General features: G+C 43.4%; 2 protein-coding genes across 7 annotated transcripts in view; one reads left to right on the top strand and one right to left on the bottom strand.

Annotated features, from left to right (window-relative positions):
• Positions 1–2,422: 2,422 nt before the first annotated feature.
• SOCS1 (suppressor of cytokine signaling 1) lies at positions 2,423–6,491 on the bottom strand. 4 transcript variants are annotated; one of them, XM_074596397.1, is made up of 2 exons: positions 6,446–6,491; positions 2,423–3,412 (listed from the first exon to the last, which is right to left on the bottom strand). In XM_074596397.1, exon 2 carries the CDS (start codon positions 3,335–3,337, stop codon positions 2,714–2,716), a length of 624 nt encoding a protein of 207 aa, XP_074452498.1. In that variant the 5' UTR covers positions 3,338–3,412; positions 6,446–6,491; the 3' UTR covers positions 2,423–2,713. The 4 variants fall into 4 exon arrangements, with proteins under 4 accessions (XP_074452498.1, XP_074452497.1, XP_074452496.1 ...); XM_074596396.1 differs by lacking the exon at positions 6,446–6,491 and adding an exon at positions 5,309–5,438; XM_074596395.1 differs by lacking the exon at positions 6,446–6,491 and adding an exon at positions 4,626–5,373.
• RMI2 (RecQ mediated genome instability 2) overlaps positions 5,845–18,601 on the top strand; it is a 30,557-nt gene continuing 17,800 nt past the window's right edge. For 2 of the 3 annotated variants that reach the window (XR_012588568.1, XR_012588569.1), the window contains exon 1: positions 6,188–17,516. The gene's annotated coding sequence lies outside the window, so the exon portion shown is untranslated. The other variant, XR_012588570.1, reaches the window with a different exon arrangement.

Raw genomic sequence — 18,601 nt, 5'->3', positions numbered from 1 at the left:
AACACCACTCTTCATGTGCTATTTAGCAGGCAGGATTAAAATCGTTGCACTGTTATGTTTTTCCATTGTTTTAGGTGCAGAATACAGCAAATTCCCTATATGACCTTGCTCATACATCATTAAACAGAGGATGAGAGATTTGACAGCTGGAATTACTACAGAAATCTTCAGGAGACTCCTGCTATGCCCCTTAGACGTATGTGACAGAGTCCTTAAATCAGTGCACACAGGTAAGCAGACATTTTAGAAAGCCTTTCATTAGGTCTTACACAAGCCAGCTTTGTCTCCTCTTTCCATAAGAGACCTTTTATACAGTTCTGACTTTCTTGTCCTTACTTAGTTTTGATTATATTTTTTCTGAGTTATCCCACATTTGCATTTCATATTAAAGACAAAATGAAGGAATTTAGACACGTCATGTGGGAGGATATGGATCATTTTTGCTAAACTTACACTAAAGCAATAAAAGGGAGAGAGAGAAAAAGTAGGTTTATTTCTGCCAGGAAGAAAATGAAATGGGCTCAATCCCTAGGCTTTTCATTTCATGCCTCTCAGTGGGAAGGCCCTAACCGTATATCTAGGTCTAGTTTTGTTTGGTTTTATCAGGGGTAGTGGAGAACCTTCTCAGCTACTTTGATTGTTCTACCACTAATGCTGCCATGTGGGCACTCATTTATATGGCAGGGCGAGAGTCATTAGTTTGGGGCCTGAAGGGTTAAAAGATACTACAGTGAGGGGCTGGGAAAAGAGGACAGGGAAAGGGATAACAATCTCTGCTGACAGCAAACCAGTTTGGCAGCCTTCACCCTATGAAGACTTCTGGTTTGTTTTTTTTTCCCAATTTAACTTCCTAAAGCTGTTCACATTCAGGCAATCTTTTTATCTGGTCTCCTATCTGCTGCATAGCACAGCATTAGCTACTTCCCCGGTTTATATCCTTGCAGCTGCTGTGGGAAAATGCATCATTCAGCAACTAATTCCAGCCTCAGAATTAAGCAGAAATGCTGTCTGCTAATCTCAGCCAGGGATGGCTGACAAGGGAATGGAAGACTGCTAGGCAGGGCCCATCCAAAGAACATTTTTAGGGAAGCAGCAGAGTAAAGGGTCACATGATAGTGCCTGTATGTTCTTTCTTTTTCCCTTTTTCACAACGTCCAGTGCCCTGTGAGTGATCCTTAGTCATGTTTGAGGAGGAAACCTATTTATTCCAAAGAAACTTCAATGATCTAAGAGCTGAGTTTGTAGAGTAAATGATATTAAACAAATTATTCAGTAAGGAACACTATATAACACATACTCACTGTTTCCTAAAAGCAGCTTTAGCTTTGAAAGGAATGTGAATTACAGTCGAGGGAGGGACCTTTTATCTTCCAAACTCTGAAGATGACTTCATTTACTGCTTACAGTTACTGTAAGATCTGTGCTGATAGAGTACATTTCTGTGAAAGACTCTGTGCCTTCTTTGAAGTGATTTGGTTCAGCTGGTTTTCTAAGTCAGCTTTTCATGGATTTCAGGAAATGCTTGGGGGAGGGGAGAATCACTTTATCATAATGCAGGTGACGTTTTGCCAAATCAGGCATCTCAAGTCATTCACAGTTACTGCCCTGTGGGGCATTGATTTTGCATTTTATGAGCAGATAGAAACCCAATGGTGCCTTCACTAATTTCCTACAAATGGTATTACAAAACAATCTAATGTATTTTAACTTTTTCTGAATGCAGTTTAGCCACTAGAAATTACAGCTGCAAAACTATATGCTTATGCTCTCTGGATCCTGTCATAGAACTAAGTCATAGATTCTTTTAAAATATCAAGTCTGTGCTCTGTAGACCACCAGGAATTTAAGGCAAGAAAAACCTTTTTTAAGTCTAAAGATGTCTGTACCTCTGCTGTTTTGCGTATGCCAATTTAAAGCAGGAACTAAGCTATCCTTCCCCCAATGCATCATAATGATACAGTGTTCATGGCCTTTTAAAGTGTGTGAATAGCATTTCTGGACAGTTTTATCTTTCCCCACTGACATTCACATGGTTTGGTTATGTCAGACAGTAACCTCTTCTTGCTTAGAGCTTTGTAGCTTTTAATAGAAAAAAGGCAAGCTGGAGTTGGTGCAATTAGCTCAGCCAAGGGTTCCATTCACTCTTTCAAGAACTATGCACCGCTGTAGCCTTAACACACTGTTCCTGCTCTCAGGCATTTAGAGAAGAGCTAGATTCCTGGGCAGATTCATCCTGCGTACATTTTCTACTCACTTGCATCATTCTATTTTAGGGTTTCTGGGGCAGGAATCCTCTCTCTGCTGGACTAGCACTAAAACAGGCTAGAGCAGGACATGGAGCCTGTCTGTTGTCTGCACTTACAAACTTAATTAGCAGTTAAAGTTTGGCAGCAGGATACATACTATAGCCTTTAAAACTAAAAACAGAGATGCTATTTTTTTAAAAACTTTCACAATAAAGTTTATTATGTTAATATCATTAAAAATATTATAAAATAATAAAATATTCTGCTTGGCAGAAAAATTATGCCAGGGTTTTAAAACCCCAGGTTTGTGCAAACAGTTTTTGTAAACATAAAAAGTCAAGTGTTCAAGTTTGATCCCAAAATACAGTAAATTGCTACAAAAATAAGTTTGCTCACTGTCAAACATGTTTAAAAACCCAGGAAGCTGGATTTCTTTACACATCGTCCATACACAGTTAATGCTGTACTTATATCTGAAACGGGAAGGATTTCAGATAGTCCTTTAAAACAGGATTGAGGGGGATCTGGTTTAAGTTCTCCCTTCCAAAAGTCTTCACAATGCTCTTCCGGCAGAGCTCCTGCAGGGGCTGCACACGGACTTTGCGCAGGGGGGTAACCAGTACCTTCCTCGGGGAGCTTAGGTAATGTTCCAGCAGCTTAAAAAGACAGTCAAAAGTCTCTTTGCTGCCATCCAGGCTGAAGCGCCCAGTCTGAAAGTTTATCCGGATGCTGGTGGGCCCAGTTGCAGTCTTAACACTGATGGCAAAGAAGCAATTCTTTTGTGTGCTGTCCCTGATGAGGAAGGTGCCCTCAGGCTCAGACTTCAGCTTCTCATGGGCAGCACTGACAGTCAGAGGTCCCCAGTAGAAGCCACAGGCATCCAGCAGGCTGCTTGCTCGAGTGATGCTACTAAAATCCGCTTGTGAGCGAAAAGTTCGGAAGTGTGTGTTGCTGTGTGCCTGCACAGTGCTGGGCCGGCCGGGGCCTTGGTAGCCTCGGGCCTGTGAACGATCCCGTGCCGGAGGGTCAAGTAGACGTCTTGGGTCTGCTGCAACTGCATTATCTGCTGACACCTTGCTGTGCGCTACCATCCTACAGCCTAGACCAGCGGATGCGGTCTTCCATAGCGTCAGCAGCTACGGCAGGGCAGCTTTCCAGCAGCTATTCTGAAATGCCAAAGAGAGACACAATGTGAGATCCCCAGAGAAAAGCGGCTGCAATCTCTGAATGACCAAGTCTTCCATTCACATGCCTCCCACCCATTATAAAATAATAAAATATTCATTTGCCAATTTACACTGGGCAAACAACTGCTCGCTTTCTGACAAGATTAGCAGTCTATTGCTATGGCAAAGCCCAAAGCTCCAAAAATATTTAGCAAGGATCACGTCCAGCTACAGAGGATAATGCAGTTTCCCTGATACGAGCCCACAGAAGTGTATCGGGACCTAAAGCGAGTCAAATGCCAGGACCCTCTCAATGAGAGGTTATCCTGTGTGCACTCCATCAGATTCTCAAGTTTTAGAGAACAAAGCAACAAGGTTTTACAACTGAGTTACCAATTTCTCTGCACCTCCCTCTTTTCCTTCCCCAATCATAATAGAGATGTTGGAACTCAGACATCTATCATCATTATTTAGTGCACTGTGCAAAAAAGAAAGAGGGTGAAGGAAATGTAAACTCTGCAGCTGGGCATGTCTCCGGATAATTGGGGAAGAGGGTGAGGTGAATAGATGCCATTGTGCGACTGAAGTGTAACTTGGAAGGGCAGCCTGTCAGTCTGCCAATTTACACAGTAATCCTAAAACTACTTTCCTCCCTCCTGTTAACCTGAGGCTCAGCCATAAAAGGCAATTTCCCATTCTCCCAACTTTCCCTTGGGACAGCAATGCTACAACCTCACTAGCTTACACAAATCAACCTCCATGAACCCTTAAAGCATTACTCCTCAGTCTCTCTCTCTCTTTTTTGTATTACATGCACTTTAAGTGGCCCAATCTAAATTGCTTCCTATTGATATATCTTTCAGCATGAGGGACTAAATTCATCCCTCGTGTTACTTCAAAGGAATTAGCATTGCTGCACCAGGAATGAGTTTGGCCTGAAACGTCTACCTCTGACAGTGTGGTTCGATACATCTCCGCCGGCTGCCTTGACCTTACTGGCAAGCATAGATTTTAGGATTTATCCCTGTAGTCAGATATAGATCTGCAGCAGCGGCTTGTTGAGAAACCTTGAAGTATTCTCAGAAATGAATCCCTCAGCTGTCTTACAGTTCAGGGTAACATGCTAATGAGGATTTCAAAGAAAGTACACAGCTGGATTCCTGTCTGTGCTAATTTAACAACTTGATGTTTGGTTTCATTTAGGTCACATTACCTCCTGAAAGAGCAAAGAGAGTTGTAAAATCCTTATGCTGGCAAATAACTTAAGACGCTGAGAGTAGCACTGGGCTTTCTTTACACAGCAGAAGGAAACTGATGTCAGTTTTTCCCATTATTGGGCCAGGATTATCGCTCAGTATTTAAAGTCAACAAAAATTAAATTTCAGGGCACGCTGGTGAGAAATAACCACTAAGCCCGAGACCTAAAAATCGTAGGGCTCCATAGCAGAAGCCGTCCATTGCCCCGAGAGAGTTTGTGGTGCCTTTTCAAAAGGGCACAGAGCAAACGGGGGGCACGCCAGCCCTCACAGCCTGAAAGCCAGAACTGGCGTCCGGTACCGGTGTTCCTCGCCCCCGGCAGAGCAGAGCGTCCGGCGGGGCCCGGCTCCTCCCGCCGGCGCGCCCCGGCCGGGGCTGCTCCGGTTCCGCCGCCGGGCGAGGGTGCGGGTCCTGCGAGGTGAGCGGTGCTGTGCAAAAACCGCTGCGTGTTCCCTTTATTGTTTATTCCCGGTACTTTATACCGGGCACAAGAACTCCGTCTTGAGCGTGGACAGTGAGCCAAAAAGGCAGGAAAAAAAAAAAGAGAACACCATGAAAAAAAAAAAGGCAAAAACCCCCAAAGCCACCACTCTCTTGCCCAGCGGGCAGGGCTCCCTTGTCGTGCCTCCGAAAGCTGACCTCTTCTAGGTGCGGCGCAGGAGCGTTCCCATGCGGTTCGCGAGGACCCCGCGGGACCGAGACCCTCCCTTACCTTCGCCCGGGGCGCCGCGGCGGGGGCCGTCCCCGGGGCGCGCAACATACGCGCGGGCTGCGGAGAGGAGAGGGGCCGGCTCCGGCGGCTAGTGCTGGCCCCGGCGGCCGGCTGAGCATCCTCCGGGCGGGGGCCCCGCCTGGCGCCGCAGCGAGCCGGGGCTCCCGCGAGGCGGGCGAGCAACACCTCCAGCGCTCTGGCCCTGCTCATCGCCTCTGCTTTCTATTTAACGCGGCGGCGATTTTCTGCTCGGCGGCTCCTCCCCTGCCTTCTCCGAAAACACGTGGTGCCGCTTCACTTTCACTTTCCGAATGAGTCACGGCGGAGCCCGGCCGAGCCGCGCCGTGCCCGGGCTCCCCGCCGAGGCAGCTCCCGGGGGGGACCGGCTGCTAGCCCCCGACGCCCCCGCGGGCTCCCCGCCCCGCTGGCGGTGGTCTCCGGCCTTGGGTGACCCTGTTGCTTCTACCCGTTTAAATCTGGTTTTTCTCTTTTTTTCCTCTTTTTTTGGCCAGCCCCAGCGAAGCGGTGGTGCAGAAGGTGCCCCTGGGTAGCGGCGCGGTGCAGGGTCAGGCTGGCCCCGCAGGAGGTGCTGGCCGGGACAGGCCGGGCACAGGAGTGCGCTGAGGGCAAGGGCAGGCGAGGGGACACTAGAGGTAGGTGATAAACACGGTTCTGACCTGGCAGCAGGCTCAGGACGTGGGGGAAAATGGCAAGAAAAGCAAACAAGCAACCAACGTGGGAAGTTTTAACGTGAAGATAGCTCCTCTTCAAAGCTCACAGGTCAGCGTGGACAGACGAGGTGAGAGGACATAATGTATAACTTAAATGCCCAAGAAGGGGCGCACGTTTAGACCAATAATAATTTTAAAGTGAGAAAAATATTCAGAGAAATCTATGATCCTTCCAGTGAGAGGACTGCGCAGACGCTACACTGGGTTTTGAGTTCTCAAAACAGAATTTCCCTGGGGTTTTCTACAGGGTAATCAGATTTAAAAGTAACTGTTCAAATCCTTATCTGTATTTATAACCTCAGTGCAGGAGACTTGGTAAGCTGTTCTGCTCACCCAGAGAGAGATTTGAAACCTCCAGTACCAAACCAGTGTCTTACGTGCTCCTTTAAGCAGGCCCCAGGAAAGTGTGTTTTCTTCCAAAGAGAATGTGTGTTAAAGTAGTAACCAACACCTGTTTAAAAGGACAAGAAGTCTTTCTTCTGATTATTCCTTGTCTTTTTAGAAGCCAAGTGCCCTAATATGTACCTTGTGCAGTAATTCATCTGTGTAGGCCTGTGCAAAAATACAGAAAACTTGTGAAGAATTCCACTGACTCTTGAATCTGGAATCAATACACGAATGTGTTGCTTGCAGAGCATGTGCGGTTGGGGCATGCAGTATGGGAGTTTTGCAGCCAGAGTGCTTCTTTACATCAGGAGCAGAGAGAGGATGTTTTTCCCCTTGCAGTCAACACGATGTTTTGTGATAATGAAAAGGAAATGTTTCTGTCAGATGATTAAGGGGACAGAGGCTGGCAAGGACTTGTGAGTTGTCCTTTGGGATGAAGTTGAGGGAATGTATTTCCTGCTTGGAGACAGAATATTCTTTTCAAAATCCAGTGTGGTCACAGACTGAATTAACCTGGTGGCAATACTGTGCCCTACAGTGATGTGCAGCCCGTGTACAATAGGTGAACCTGGAAATTTCTGAGAATGCTTTAGCCACCAAAATTTACTGCTTATGTTCTGTCATGCGAGAGTATAGTTGTCATGAATTTGGAGAAACAGAGCTCATCGTTAATTTTAAGACCTGGCACGGAGAATTCATTTTGTGCTCAGAATCTTCTTTCAAACAATTTTTGAGCAACTGAGCTTAAGCTAAGGTTTGGCATAAAGAGCAGAGAGAGGGAAGCTCAGCTGCTTTTCTGTGTAAAACAAAAGCATGGAGGAATGGTGGAACTGAAACTTATTTAGAATTTGAACATGCAATAGTGGGAAATGTTTTGCTACTATTTGCTTTGGTGTAGCACGCTCCATGCAGCAAGCAGATTCAATGGCTGTTTTGTTTAAGGCACCGCTCATGTTCAGACAGGTAGTACAACCAGGCCTTGCCCTTCACAGCTTAAAGCCTACTTAGACGAGACCAGACGTCCTCTCCACCAAAGAAAAGAGGGTTGAAGTGCTTAACTGTGTCACAAAAAGGTAAATCAGAGCCAAAAGATCCTCTAACTCCTCACCTAGCCCCGGAGGCGCCTGGCCGGGCCACCTGCCTGCTGCTGCACTCTTGGCTCCTGCCATCACTGTGGTTTTAGGGAGCGAAGCGCGGCATGGCTGTAATGCAGCACAGTGGTATGAGTGCTTCTCAGATGAGATGGAGGTTGGCTGCAGGTTGCTGTAGGTGTGCCAGGAAAGCTGTTCCACTCTCATGTAATTTTTAATTTTGTAAGATCACAGGGGAAAGAAAGATCCTCCAGGTGCACGTGCAGTCTGTCTGCTGTGTACTGACTAGCGCAGCTGACAAAGCGTCTGTCCAGAAAGTCTTCCTCATCGAGCAGGAATGTGTAAGAATATTTAGTTGCAAAGTTTCAGAGTTTGGCAGGGCTCGAATGGGTAGGTGAACTCCCAGTGGCTGAAGAGAGCGATGGAGTGAGCCTGCCAGCTCGGACACCAGCAGCCAAGCACGTCAGGCTGCTGCTTGCAGAGTTTCATACCATCTCCATGTGAATCGTGATGAGTGGTCCGGGGTGCTCCACAAGCCTTAAAAAGGCTTGCCCAGGAGAAGTGGGCATCAATCGTACTATGTGGAGACTTGTACAGTGAGTGAAATCTTCTGATAGGAAGACCTGGGGTTTTAGACTTGAGGGTCCCACAAGTTGAGCTTTCTTGGGATATCTTCCATTTTGCCCACTCATGTTTCTTTTTGCAGCCCCTCATACCCATCCTTCTGTTTCCTTCCTTACCTCCTCTCCATCTACTTAAAATCCCCATAATGGGGGCCTTGGAAAGAGCTCCATGCCAGCAGGGTTGGATCAAATGAGGTTGCTGTACCCAGCAGAGGGCAGCGCATCAATGTGGAGCCTGTGCAGAGCTGCTGGGCACGGCATGCATGGAAAGGGCATGCATGGAGGGTCTTGAGATGGTCTTTCTCTCTTTCTTGAGAAAGCTGAAAGCTCTGCTGCCGGTTCAGGTGATTCTGATCTGTGCCCTGTCGCTCAGCTTAACAAGCACTTACTGCAAGGTGAATTGGACTTAGAGTCTGTTTGGTAAGTAAAGCCTTCCTTGTGAAATGCGTTTTTTTCTCCTCTTCACAAAGTACCGTTTCATGTGGAGAAACAAATTGTGTTCCGTTTCTTCCCTGCTGATGGTCTCAGAAAAGACAGGCAAAGTCTGGGGAGAAAGAAAATGATCGGGAGACATTATCCCATACCCCCTTCTCCCTTGTTTCTTGGGGCAGGAAAGTAAACGCTTTTGATCTGAAGGGTCATCTGAAGGGAAGTAAATCTTCAAAGGCTGGGATAAAGAACAAACTCAGTTTTTGTTAAAAACAGAAGTCCTTACCCCTATTTTGTAAACATTGGCTTGGAAAATGACAGAAAATTCAGAGGAATCACAAGGCAATTGAGCAGGAGGAGCATGGTTTACTGGCTAGAAACAGGAATAAAAAAGGGAGAGGGAATCTGTTCAGAAGGCACAGGGAATACAGATGCCAGGCAGATACAGTCTGCCAGGAGGCAGCAAGGAAAAAAACCCGTGGTTCTGAAGATGGTTTTGAAGGTAGGAGAGTACTGTATCTGTTGGAGATACACAAGACATTTGCCTGTTTGTTAGTTTGTTTTTCAAAAACCACACTCTTAGCCCTACGGAGCAGTGCAATGCAGGCAGAGCTTCTTTATTTAAGCCCCAAGCCTTTCCTCACCCTGTGAAACCACCAAGAGGGAGGAGGTTGTGATACCATGTATGGTATTCCCCAGTATAAATTCCCTTATGGGGCACTCCACACCCTGCTGAATTCATCCCCCCTGCAGGGACAGTCCTCTGGAAAAAAAAAAATCAAAAAACTTGAAAGGCTTAGAAAATCAGCAGGCACTCCCCATTTCAGCTTTGTTCCTAATTATTGAGAATAGAAGCAGACACTGATTCTGTTTAAAGCTGGATTAATTGGCAGGCCAATGTGCCTGCCAATTAGAATTTGGTATAGTAAGTCGGTGATCAGCGTGGGAATTAATATGGGAATGTTAAATCAGCTCAGTTGTGTTATTGTTATGAAGACACTTGTCAATGAGTAATCAAAATATTTTTCCAAGTCTAATAAATTGCTATTTTCTTGTAAGAACAATTCAAGTAAATAGGGTCACATATTTTACTATTAGCGTTTTGAGGTTAGAGCCTCTCTTGTGCTGATATTGTAAATGGTAGCTCTTACGTGAAAGCGCTCATTATCTAAACTGACCAAATCAGCAACATCATCTTTAGAAAAGGGGAACTGAAGCACTAAGAGATTCAGTGATTTGCTTAAAGTCACAGAGCAAGACAGTCTGCAGAAGGGCTAGGAATGGAACATAATTCAGGTCTTCAGAGCCCCATACTAGAAACTTAACCACAATACCATCCTTCCTGTTTTAGTGGGTTTTGTTTTCTTCTCCGGAATCTGAGTTTTCATTTAAACAAAACCCCAGAAATCGGAATTCTTTGATTTTGCAAGTAAATTAGACACCGCACTGTTTCTAAGTCTGCTTTCAGATGCAGTGAAACCAGCAGCACTGAGAGAAGTGTGAACCTCCGTCACCCACTGTAACTAGGTATTAAGGTCAGAGTTTGATGTATTTAAATGGGACATGCCCAAAAGATGTAACTGTTGTGACTAGACATTTCCGCACACATCTCCATTTCCATACTATCCATACTACCATTTTCGAAGTTAAGAGAAAGTAATTATGGGCCTGATGAATACAGCTCATCCTGTTATCCTTTTAGTCATGTACTTCCAGGTAAAATGACTCTAAAAATGACTCACTTTACACTGATATTAATTATCATGCTAGATATCACTAAAGAATGATGTGTTGTCACAGCATACACAAGTCATTATGCCAAGAACAAAATACATTTTGAGATGTCACCAATTTGTTATCAAGCCTTGATAAGCATCATGCCTACACCCAGACAAGGGCTACCTAATCGGTACAGAATTAATAATTCGCGCCTGAACTAGAATTCGCAGAATCACAGAATCACAGTTGTTGTGCAGATAATGTACAAGTCAGATCCCATCCAGCTAGGATGGATGGTAGAAATTTGTGGGTTTGTCTTCTAAAAAGGATCGCTGTGAGTATTAGTTGTGAGAAAGTGCACATGTCTACTGGCTAGGATGAAAAGCTGTGTTTTTTATAAGTTCAGCAAACTGAGTAGGAGTTGAGCCTCTCCCTCCTGTAAGTTCTTTTGAATAGTCCAGACTGTCCAAAATATATCTCTGTAAGTGATATAAACTGTTATACTTCAAATTAGTAATAAACTAACTGTCCAAGGCTATGAGGAAAGTTTCTTTCTAAGTTGGCTATTCTGGAACTGTTTATTTTAAATTATGTTCGTTCCTTCTTCTAGGGCAATTAATGCTGGTTTCCTTGAGCCCAGACTAAATGGATTCTGTCTGATGTTCAGTGGAGGTTCTTCTGTTGATGTTAACTAAGTCAAATCAAGATTTGCATTAGTCTCATGAATTCAAATGCTGAACAGTTAAGCCATACAAAAATGTGGTTTGGGTTTTCTACATTTCAGTAGCTTAGACATCCTGCTTGGTAATTAGTTGCGTGGAAAAAAAAAAAAAAAAAGGAAAGCTTCAGATTGTTGGTAAAAGCATTGTGAAAGGGCAGCCTGCTTTCTGGTGGCTTTTTCACATGAATGAGAGATCTGTGTTTCTTGGGTGGGTGTGGGTGTGTGTGTGTGTGTATGTATGTACGTGCATACTCCACAACTGATGGAGGAACTCTGGATCCCTAATAATAATGTTGGTGCTAATTGCAGAGGTAGCAGCTGTCATTCATACAGGGGGACTGCTGCTATAAATACTGAACTATATAGTTTAAAGGAGAACCATATGAAGGTAGTTTGGCTTCCAGATACACTTAACTAGACTACAGAGGTTTCAGTGCTGGCTGGAGGAACGTAGACCTTGAATTTCAAAGACAGTTGCTAATTTTACTTCAGTCTGGCTACTGCAATACCCGAGTGATCCTCTCCAAACTAAGCCATCACAGACCTCTGCTCCCTTCCCATTGCCTCCTTCACTGCTCTGGCAGCTCTCTCCCTTGCTGTTGTAGCCACTTTCTTTGTTTCTCCAGTTCCCTGTTCTCGTGTCTTTTCAGATCCCAGGCCCATGAAAGGAGAGTGGTAACACAGCACAGGAATATAAGCCATGGCACTGAACTGTGCTGTGGGTTTTGGAGCCAAGGTAACTGTTTGTACATGCTGTTAGAGTCCTTGCAATTATATATCCATGTAATATGGGAAGGGCGTGCTGACTCTAAAGAAAGCACAGGTGATAAGCTTTGGGGAAAATCTATTTTTGAGTGGGAACCTTGAGGACACCAAGCAAAACATCAATTTATAAGCCCAAAAGGCCTCCAGTGTCTCTATATTACTATTTTAATGGTATCTTTACCCTCTGCTCTTATAAATTCCCATTCTTGCAGGCATTTTCTACCACTTCTCTTTGTTTTCAATGCCTATTTAGACTGTCCTGTATGGTTTACATGATTATGAATTTGCATTTGCTGCTGAAGGTGAACACTGTTGATGCCCTTTGTGGTGCTCCCATGATTCCGTCTATCCAAACCACATGCAAATGCTGAGCTTCTGCTGAAGTAATTTGAAGGTTGTGGAATCAGTTTCTGATGCATTTCATTCATGGGCACAATCCACATACGAGGAGATTTTTATGGTTGGGGTGAGGTGGAGCAAATGACTCAAATGTTCCCTCACCTTTGGTTTTCAGTCCACAGAAACTGATTAAAATTCATTCTTAAAATGGTCAAAGGATTCATTTCTATTTTCTTGAATGCAGAGAGACTCAATAGTACAAATTAAAAAGAAAAAAGTGGTCTTGTCAAAGTGAACAAAGACTGATACAGTGCTGTTACAGAAGTAGCACATAGAGAAATCAGAAGGTGATGGCGTAGCAGCATCTTGCAGCTTCTCATCCACATCCAGGTGGACAATCGTATTTCTTTCACAATGCACTCAGACACTTTCAGATGACTTATTTGGATTTGTAGTATCTGAAATCATCAAGCCTGGATCTGAATAAATTGCTATTAATACTCAGCCTTGAGAAAACGTATTTTGGGGGGTTTCCTACTGCATGATATTCTGACCTCCATATTCCTACTGTGATTACTGTAATCTATCTTGACAGATCTTTTTTACACTTGCAGTCTAATCTCGAAATCATAAACCACCCAAACTCTTATGATGATGAAATATTAGGATCCTGCAGTACCTAATAACTCCTATACCCACCCAATAGAAAGTAGCCAATGTTCATCCTTTACTCTGCTGTACAGATAGATCCTATATAGATTTTATTATTGTCTTATGGCCTTGGCTAGTTATGTAACATACATCTGCAAAGATCTAGGCAAGAAATAACTAATATGCATTTTAATTTCTCAGTTTTCAAAGTATTGAGAAATTAGCCAGATTTATGTTCTTCCCTTGTCCCTGAAGAAAGGATAGGTTTTGATAGGTGACTCAGCAGCCTACTTCAGAATACAAATATTAATTCCTCGTTTGCCAAGAGAAGGAAAAAAAACCAACCATAATTGCTCTTGTGGAAAAAGAATTGGATTTTTTTTCTTCAGACATTCTCCCTCCCCAGATTTATTGCAAACCTCGGCCAATTTTACATGTGAACTCAACAAGCTGTATTCAGAATAGATTAGCTTCACCATATTCCAACTCCAGCAGAATTTCTAAGAATCAGGAGAATAAGCTGGCAATTTCTGACACACGACAAAAGTCCGTTAAGTGTAGAATTTTTGTCATCTGTTGTTAAAGTGGTAAATTAGAAACATCATCCAAAGATATTAATGAAGCATTCTCTAATTTTAGAAAGATCTATATTAGTTAGATACAGACCTCGCCACACACACTTTTGGATTAATTAAGAAGAAATATTACCTTATGTAAAATTAGTGTAGCTTAGCATGCAGGCCTTGTTGTCCCCTATCAATAAAGTAGGCAATTGAGAATATGAAAATGGGAAGAGTGCCAAGCCCAGAGGATTTCCTCCTGGAGTTCTGGAGACATCTCACTGAATTGCTCGTCAGGAGGTTTGACGTCTGTGGTGACTCACTTTTTAAGGGCAGCTCTGTTCTCTGACACTGTGAGAAATCTTGTTATCAGTTATCTTAAACAAAAGAAACTTAAATGAAAAAAACAACTATGCTGTATTTCAATTGCAGATCTATTTCAGTTCATTGTAACATCAAAATACTGGCAAAATGTCTGATGAGTCTAGAGGAAGTGTTAGACTTAGTCACATACACAAATTGAACTGAGTTTGATAAGGTAACCTTCAAAAACTTACTGAACATAAGAATAGTGACATCTGATGACCTCAAACCACAAATCATTCTAATACAACTTTATTCACAGAAAAACCGTTTGATAAGGTGTCTGGAGCTATTTTTATGTGCGTAGTTTAAATTTGTGCTTCTCTTTAGTTCTTTGCTCCAGCTGTCCTGTTCTGGCTCTGTCTTATACCATGACTTGGAGTATGGCCTGAGTAACCTCTCAGTTTCTGCAGCAACACCAAAACTACGTCCATGACTTTCTGGGTTTAATTCTAAACAGAATGATCTGTATATTCCTGATATTACAGCCCCATCCAACATAAATTGATGCAGCCTTCAGGTGATGACTGTTTTAGTATTTATCTAAGATGAGGTTCCATAATTAGATTTCTCTAATCACCAGTTTAAAAATTCAGATTTAGCTGGGTGCTAGCTTGTCAAGAAAAGGCAGATATAATTATTCAAATGTCAAGTGTTGGGGCTTTTTCCTTCAAGAACTTTTATAGGCAAACTAATGCAATTAAGCACCTACTACAATAATAGCAAGAAATACCGATAAACAGATGAATGTGAATTTATATCCTGTGTTCTCTCTAATGATTTCCCATATAAATAGGTTTCCATCCTCTCTCCCTGAGTCTATAAGGAAAGGTTAAAATACCGGCAGGGAGTGTAGATTTTCCAGTTAGTCCGTGAGACCTCTGTCCCTTTCTAATGCTCATACAGTGCCATGGCTCACACGTGGCGAAGGTGGAGCACTTTCAGACAAGGTCCGGCACATCCTGAGAGGTTTGCCTGGCTTCAGAGGCTGGCCAGAGACCCAGAAGCTCTGGTTACATTAAAAATGCTCCAGTATCTTCCCAAGTCCCTACTTGCAGTATATGCTTTGGTCAGCAGGAAATCTTTTCTGAGTTCAGATTTCTTTACTAAAGGCTTGGCAGGAGCTTCATCAAAGCCCTTCGGAAGATTTCCAGTTATAGTAATATATAAACACAGTAACAATAGTACAATGTCTGTGATCTTAGGATATTTCTCAGGAACTTTTTTTTTTTATTGAGCAAGGTGAACATTTTGTTCTGTAGAATGTGCTGGTTCTTTGATAGGAGCGTGATGGATATGCTGTGGCTATGGAAGGATGCAAACGTGACTTCACATTAGACCTGATGCTGCTAGTGGCAGCTGGGCAAAGATCTGCAAGCAGATTTTTTTAGCAAAATGGAAAAGCAGACTTGCACCCAGAATAGAGCAGTGGGGTCCAGACCTTAACTTTACTGCTAAAGATTATTCTTGAAGAGATGAAAAACAAAGACATTTGAAGATCACTTCTGGATACGTTTGTGTTACAAATTTTTTAATTATCTGAAAGGATACCGCCAAGATCTCTCCATTTTCCTCCCTTCATTCTGGCTTTTTATTTCTTGCTTATTTTACCCTTACTTTCTCAGCATCCCGTTTTCCCCTGCACAGTTGTTGATGCTTGGGCCACAGACTGGGGAAGCCCAGGGCGACGGTGGAGCAATGCTGCGGCATCCCTGCACTGGAGGATTCCAGGAGTCAGGGCTGGAAAAAGTATCTTGCCTGGTTCAAGCACTGGAAAAAAATACACATCCTCATTGCTTGCTTGCTCATGGGCCATACTAAAAATAGCTCACCACTGATAAGTCTGCAATATATAGCAATGTGGTTCCAGCAGTGAGTTGCGTAGCGTTCTATACTTTTCCTCCTTTCTATAGGAAACTCGATAAAAAACTAGTCCAATACATACACGCGCACACACACAGACGTATACATTTACTCTCAGTGTCTGCGTTTACCATCAAAGTTGGTAGTGTTTCCTGAAATTGGTTTCTGATCCCCCTGAAAGACTGTGGGTTTTTCTTCTTTTCTTTTTTTTTTTTTTAAAGGTTAATTTCAGGGAAACTGAATTACATACATGAAACTCTAAAATATCAACTGTGCAGATAAATTGCGGTATACAGGGTGCAATGCATGTGACCTGCCTCCAGTTCCCTGAATTCCAGTGAATTCCCAGTTTCCACTAGCGGGTGGCAGGCAGATCTGAGTGTGGTTATTTTCTGTTCATTTTGTGCCAACATGTGGTTGTGGCGGTGGTAGAAGGGTAGGAGGGGTGTGATCTGGGGGGTAGAGGGAAACACGACTTCAGACTGGGAAGGTAAACCCATTGGTTTTTACGTTGTTGCACTCATTGAGTTGTTTCAGATCACATATGAATCCTCTTCATGTGACAGACCCGCTGCAAAAAATACTAAGAATGGTACAGCCTGCGAATCTTTGGCAAATAGATCCTCTCTTGTGATTCATTCAGCATCCTTTCTCTGCTCTGTGTATGGTGATCTCTGTACTTGAAAGGCAGGGCTAAAGCTGAATCTGGTTTTAAAAAATGAGCCACAAGCAGAGTTTTGTGCAACATGAAAAAGTGATCCTGAGTGTCCAAAGCTGCCAACTCAGACTGCCAAAGCAATTGCTGCTGGATGGAACTGGATGTTTTTACTAGCTATTCAGAAAGAGCTTTAAGAGACTTCCCTCTCTTAATTTCACTCATACACTGAGAGTCACTGGCAACTTCCCAGAAGTCCTGTGACTGATTCTTATTTGCATAAACCTTTCTGTATACTGGTATATGCAGAGATAAACGGATCCAACTGAACTATTTTCTTGTCTTTATGTCTCTTCCCTTATCGCCTCCCAGCCCCCTTTTCAGGGCTGGGGAAATAGGATGGCAGGAGGAAGCAGATTTGTGAGGGTCTGTGTCGCGGCGTTGTACTCTGCTGGCTGCACTATGCCAAGGAGCACTCCATGAATGGAGACAAGTCCTCATCACCGGGAATTCAGCAGCCATTCCCTGCTGAAATCAGAATTTTGGTGCAGTCACGAGGCTGTCCAGAGACCCCATCACTGTTCCAGAGAATCATTACCCCATTTCCTCTTCTGTTCTCCTAACTAGCAGTTTACGCTTGAGTACAGCACATACCACAGCCTTCCTCCCGTCTTGCACGCTGGCGAGCGCACTGCGCTGATGTTATGTGGTTTACAAAGCCAAGAATTGAAAAACTGGGCAATATCAGATTTACATTTGCACATGCCACCTGAAATCTGCACACTCACACATCTGTGCACCGAGGGACGCAGGGGTGCTGGTGAAACGCGCAATCTTAACTCTTTCACAAAACTAGGACAGAATTTGCAGGAAAAGACAAGGAAGGCCCTGTATAAATTTTAAGGGTTGGGATTTGCAAACAATTACATTTTTTTAACGTAGTTTTCTGTAGATAATTCTATATTTTACAAAGAGGAAAGGTATAAAAAGAAACTTTGCTAGCATTCCAGAGTGGTTTTTTGATACAAACTTATTGTTGTTTTAGTTATGCTAACTGCCAGAAAGATAATGTGCTGTATGTGGGAGAGCAGGACTCTGTCTCCAGGTGCTGAATGTAGAGATCGCTAAGCTGAGGCAGGACAAGCTGGCAGAACTGTGGATCCATCTTTTCTGGATCTTTGAACTCCCACCTTACTTAAGACTAATGATGAGACACCAGAATTGTCCAAATTTTGAAGGTGAGTGCTTTTGTGCTACTGTAGCTGCCTGTGCTCGTAAGGTTTACAATGACAGCATGCTAGTTTCTAAACAGATGCAGTTCAGCAATGCAAAGCATGCCTGCAGGTCAGGTATGACTCAAACAAATCAGAGTGGATGGAGAAAAGGTACTTTCGTACTGGAGGTAGAAGGGTAGAAGGGGCAGTATTTCTTCCATCTGAAGTGAATACATAGAAACCTCATGAAAAACCGACGCTAAACACATGTGGCCTTTTGGAAAGTGTCTCTGTGCAAATGCATCCACAACATCTAGAGTGATAAAAATCATCTACTGAGCTGAGTCGAATGGCATAGTTGAAGTGGAGCTGTAAATAAAGTGGTGGGCGGTTTCCTGCTAAAACTCCCCTGCGTGTCCAAGAACCCACTGTGACTCAGCCGTTGCAGTCACTGGGAACTCAACGCAGACACCCTTTTCTAGTTGGGTATTTTTACTTCTCTTTTGCACCATATTAAGAGGGGCTCCATTCATCCCTGGAGGAACCGAATTGACAATATGACCCATTATTTTTTGTTGTCTTAAGGTAATGATCTTACAGTAGACCAACAAGACTGTTTGGACTTCTTGTTAAGCTGTCTGGTTATCAAAGACCCATGCCTGCAAAACGGTCTGTCTGCTTGGAACTTTGTTAGACCTTCACATGAACGTTCTTGGGACTTACATTAACATAGTTTAACTGGGCTCTTACCTGCATCTCTTGATGGCCTAAAAATTGAATTGTTGTTGCTTTCATTTCATGTACAAGACGACTCAGGAATGACTGCTTTTTTAATTTTAAACAGTATATGTGTAAATATGCTGAATGGAAGGGAGGCAATTACATATTTGCTTATAATACATTTTCTAATGTACCTACTGTTCCTTCAACAAATCAACATCTTTGGAAAGATGAACTGAGCTGGAAGAAGCTATGCCCTTGTTAAAAATAACAGCAGTAGTAATGTCCAGTAGCTTTTAGGTGAGCAGCATCTAGAGTCTCGCTTGCCCTAGAATATTTTATGTTTGAAGCTGTCAGATGTCATCTTACTCCTCTGGGCTCATAGCTTT

Source organism: Larus michahellis, chromosome 8, assembly GCF_964199755.1.
Source record: "Larus michahellis chromosome 8, bLarMic1.1, whole genome shotgun sequence".
Classification (NCBI taxonomy): Eukaryota; Metazoa; Chordata; class Aves; order Charadriiformes; family Laridae; genus Larus; species Larus michahellis.
The sequence above is the reverse complement of the archived record's forward strand: the minus strand, read 5'-3'. Positions and strand labels throughout refer to the sequence as shown.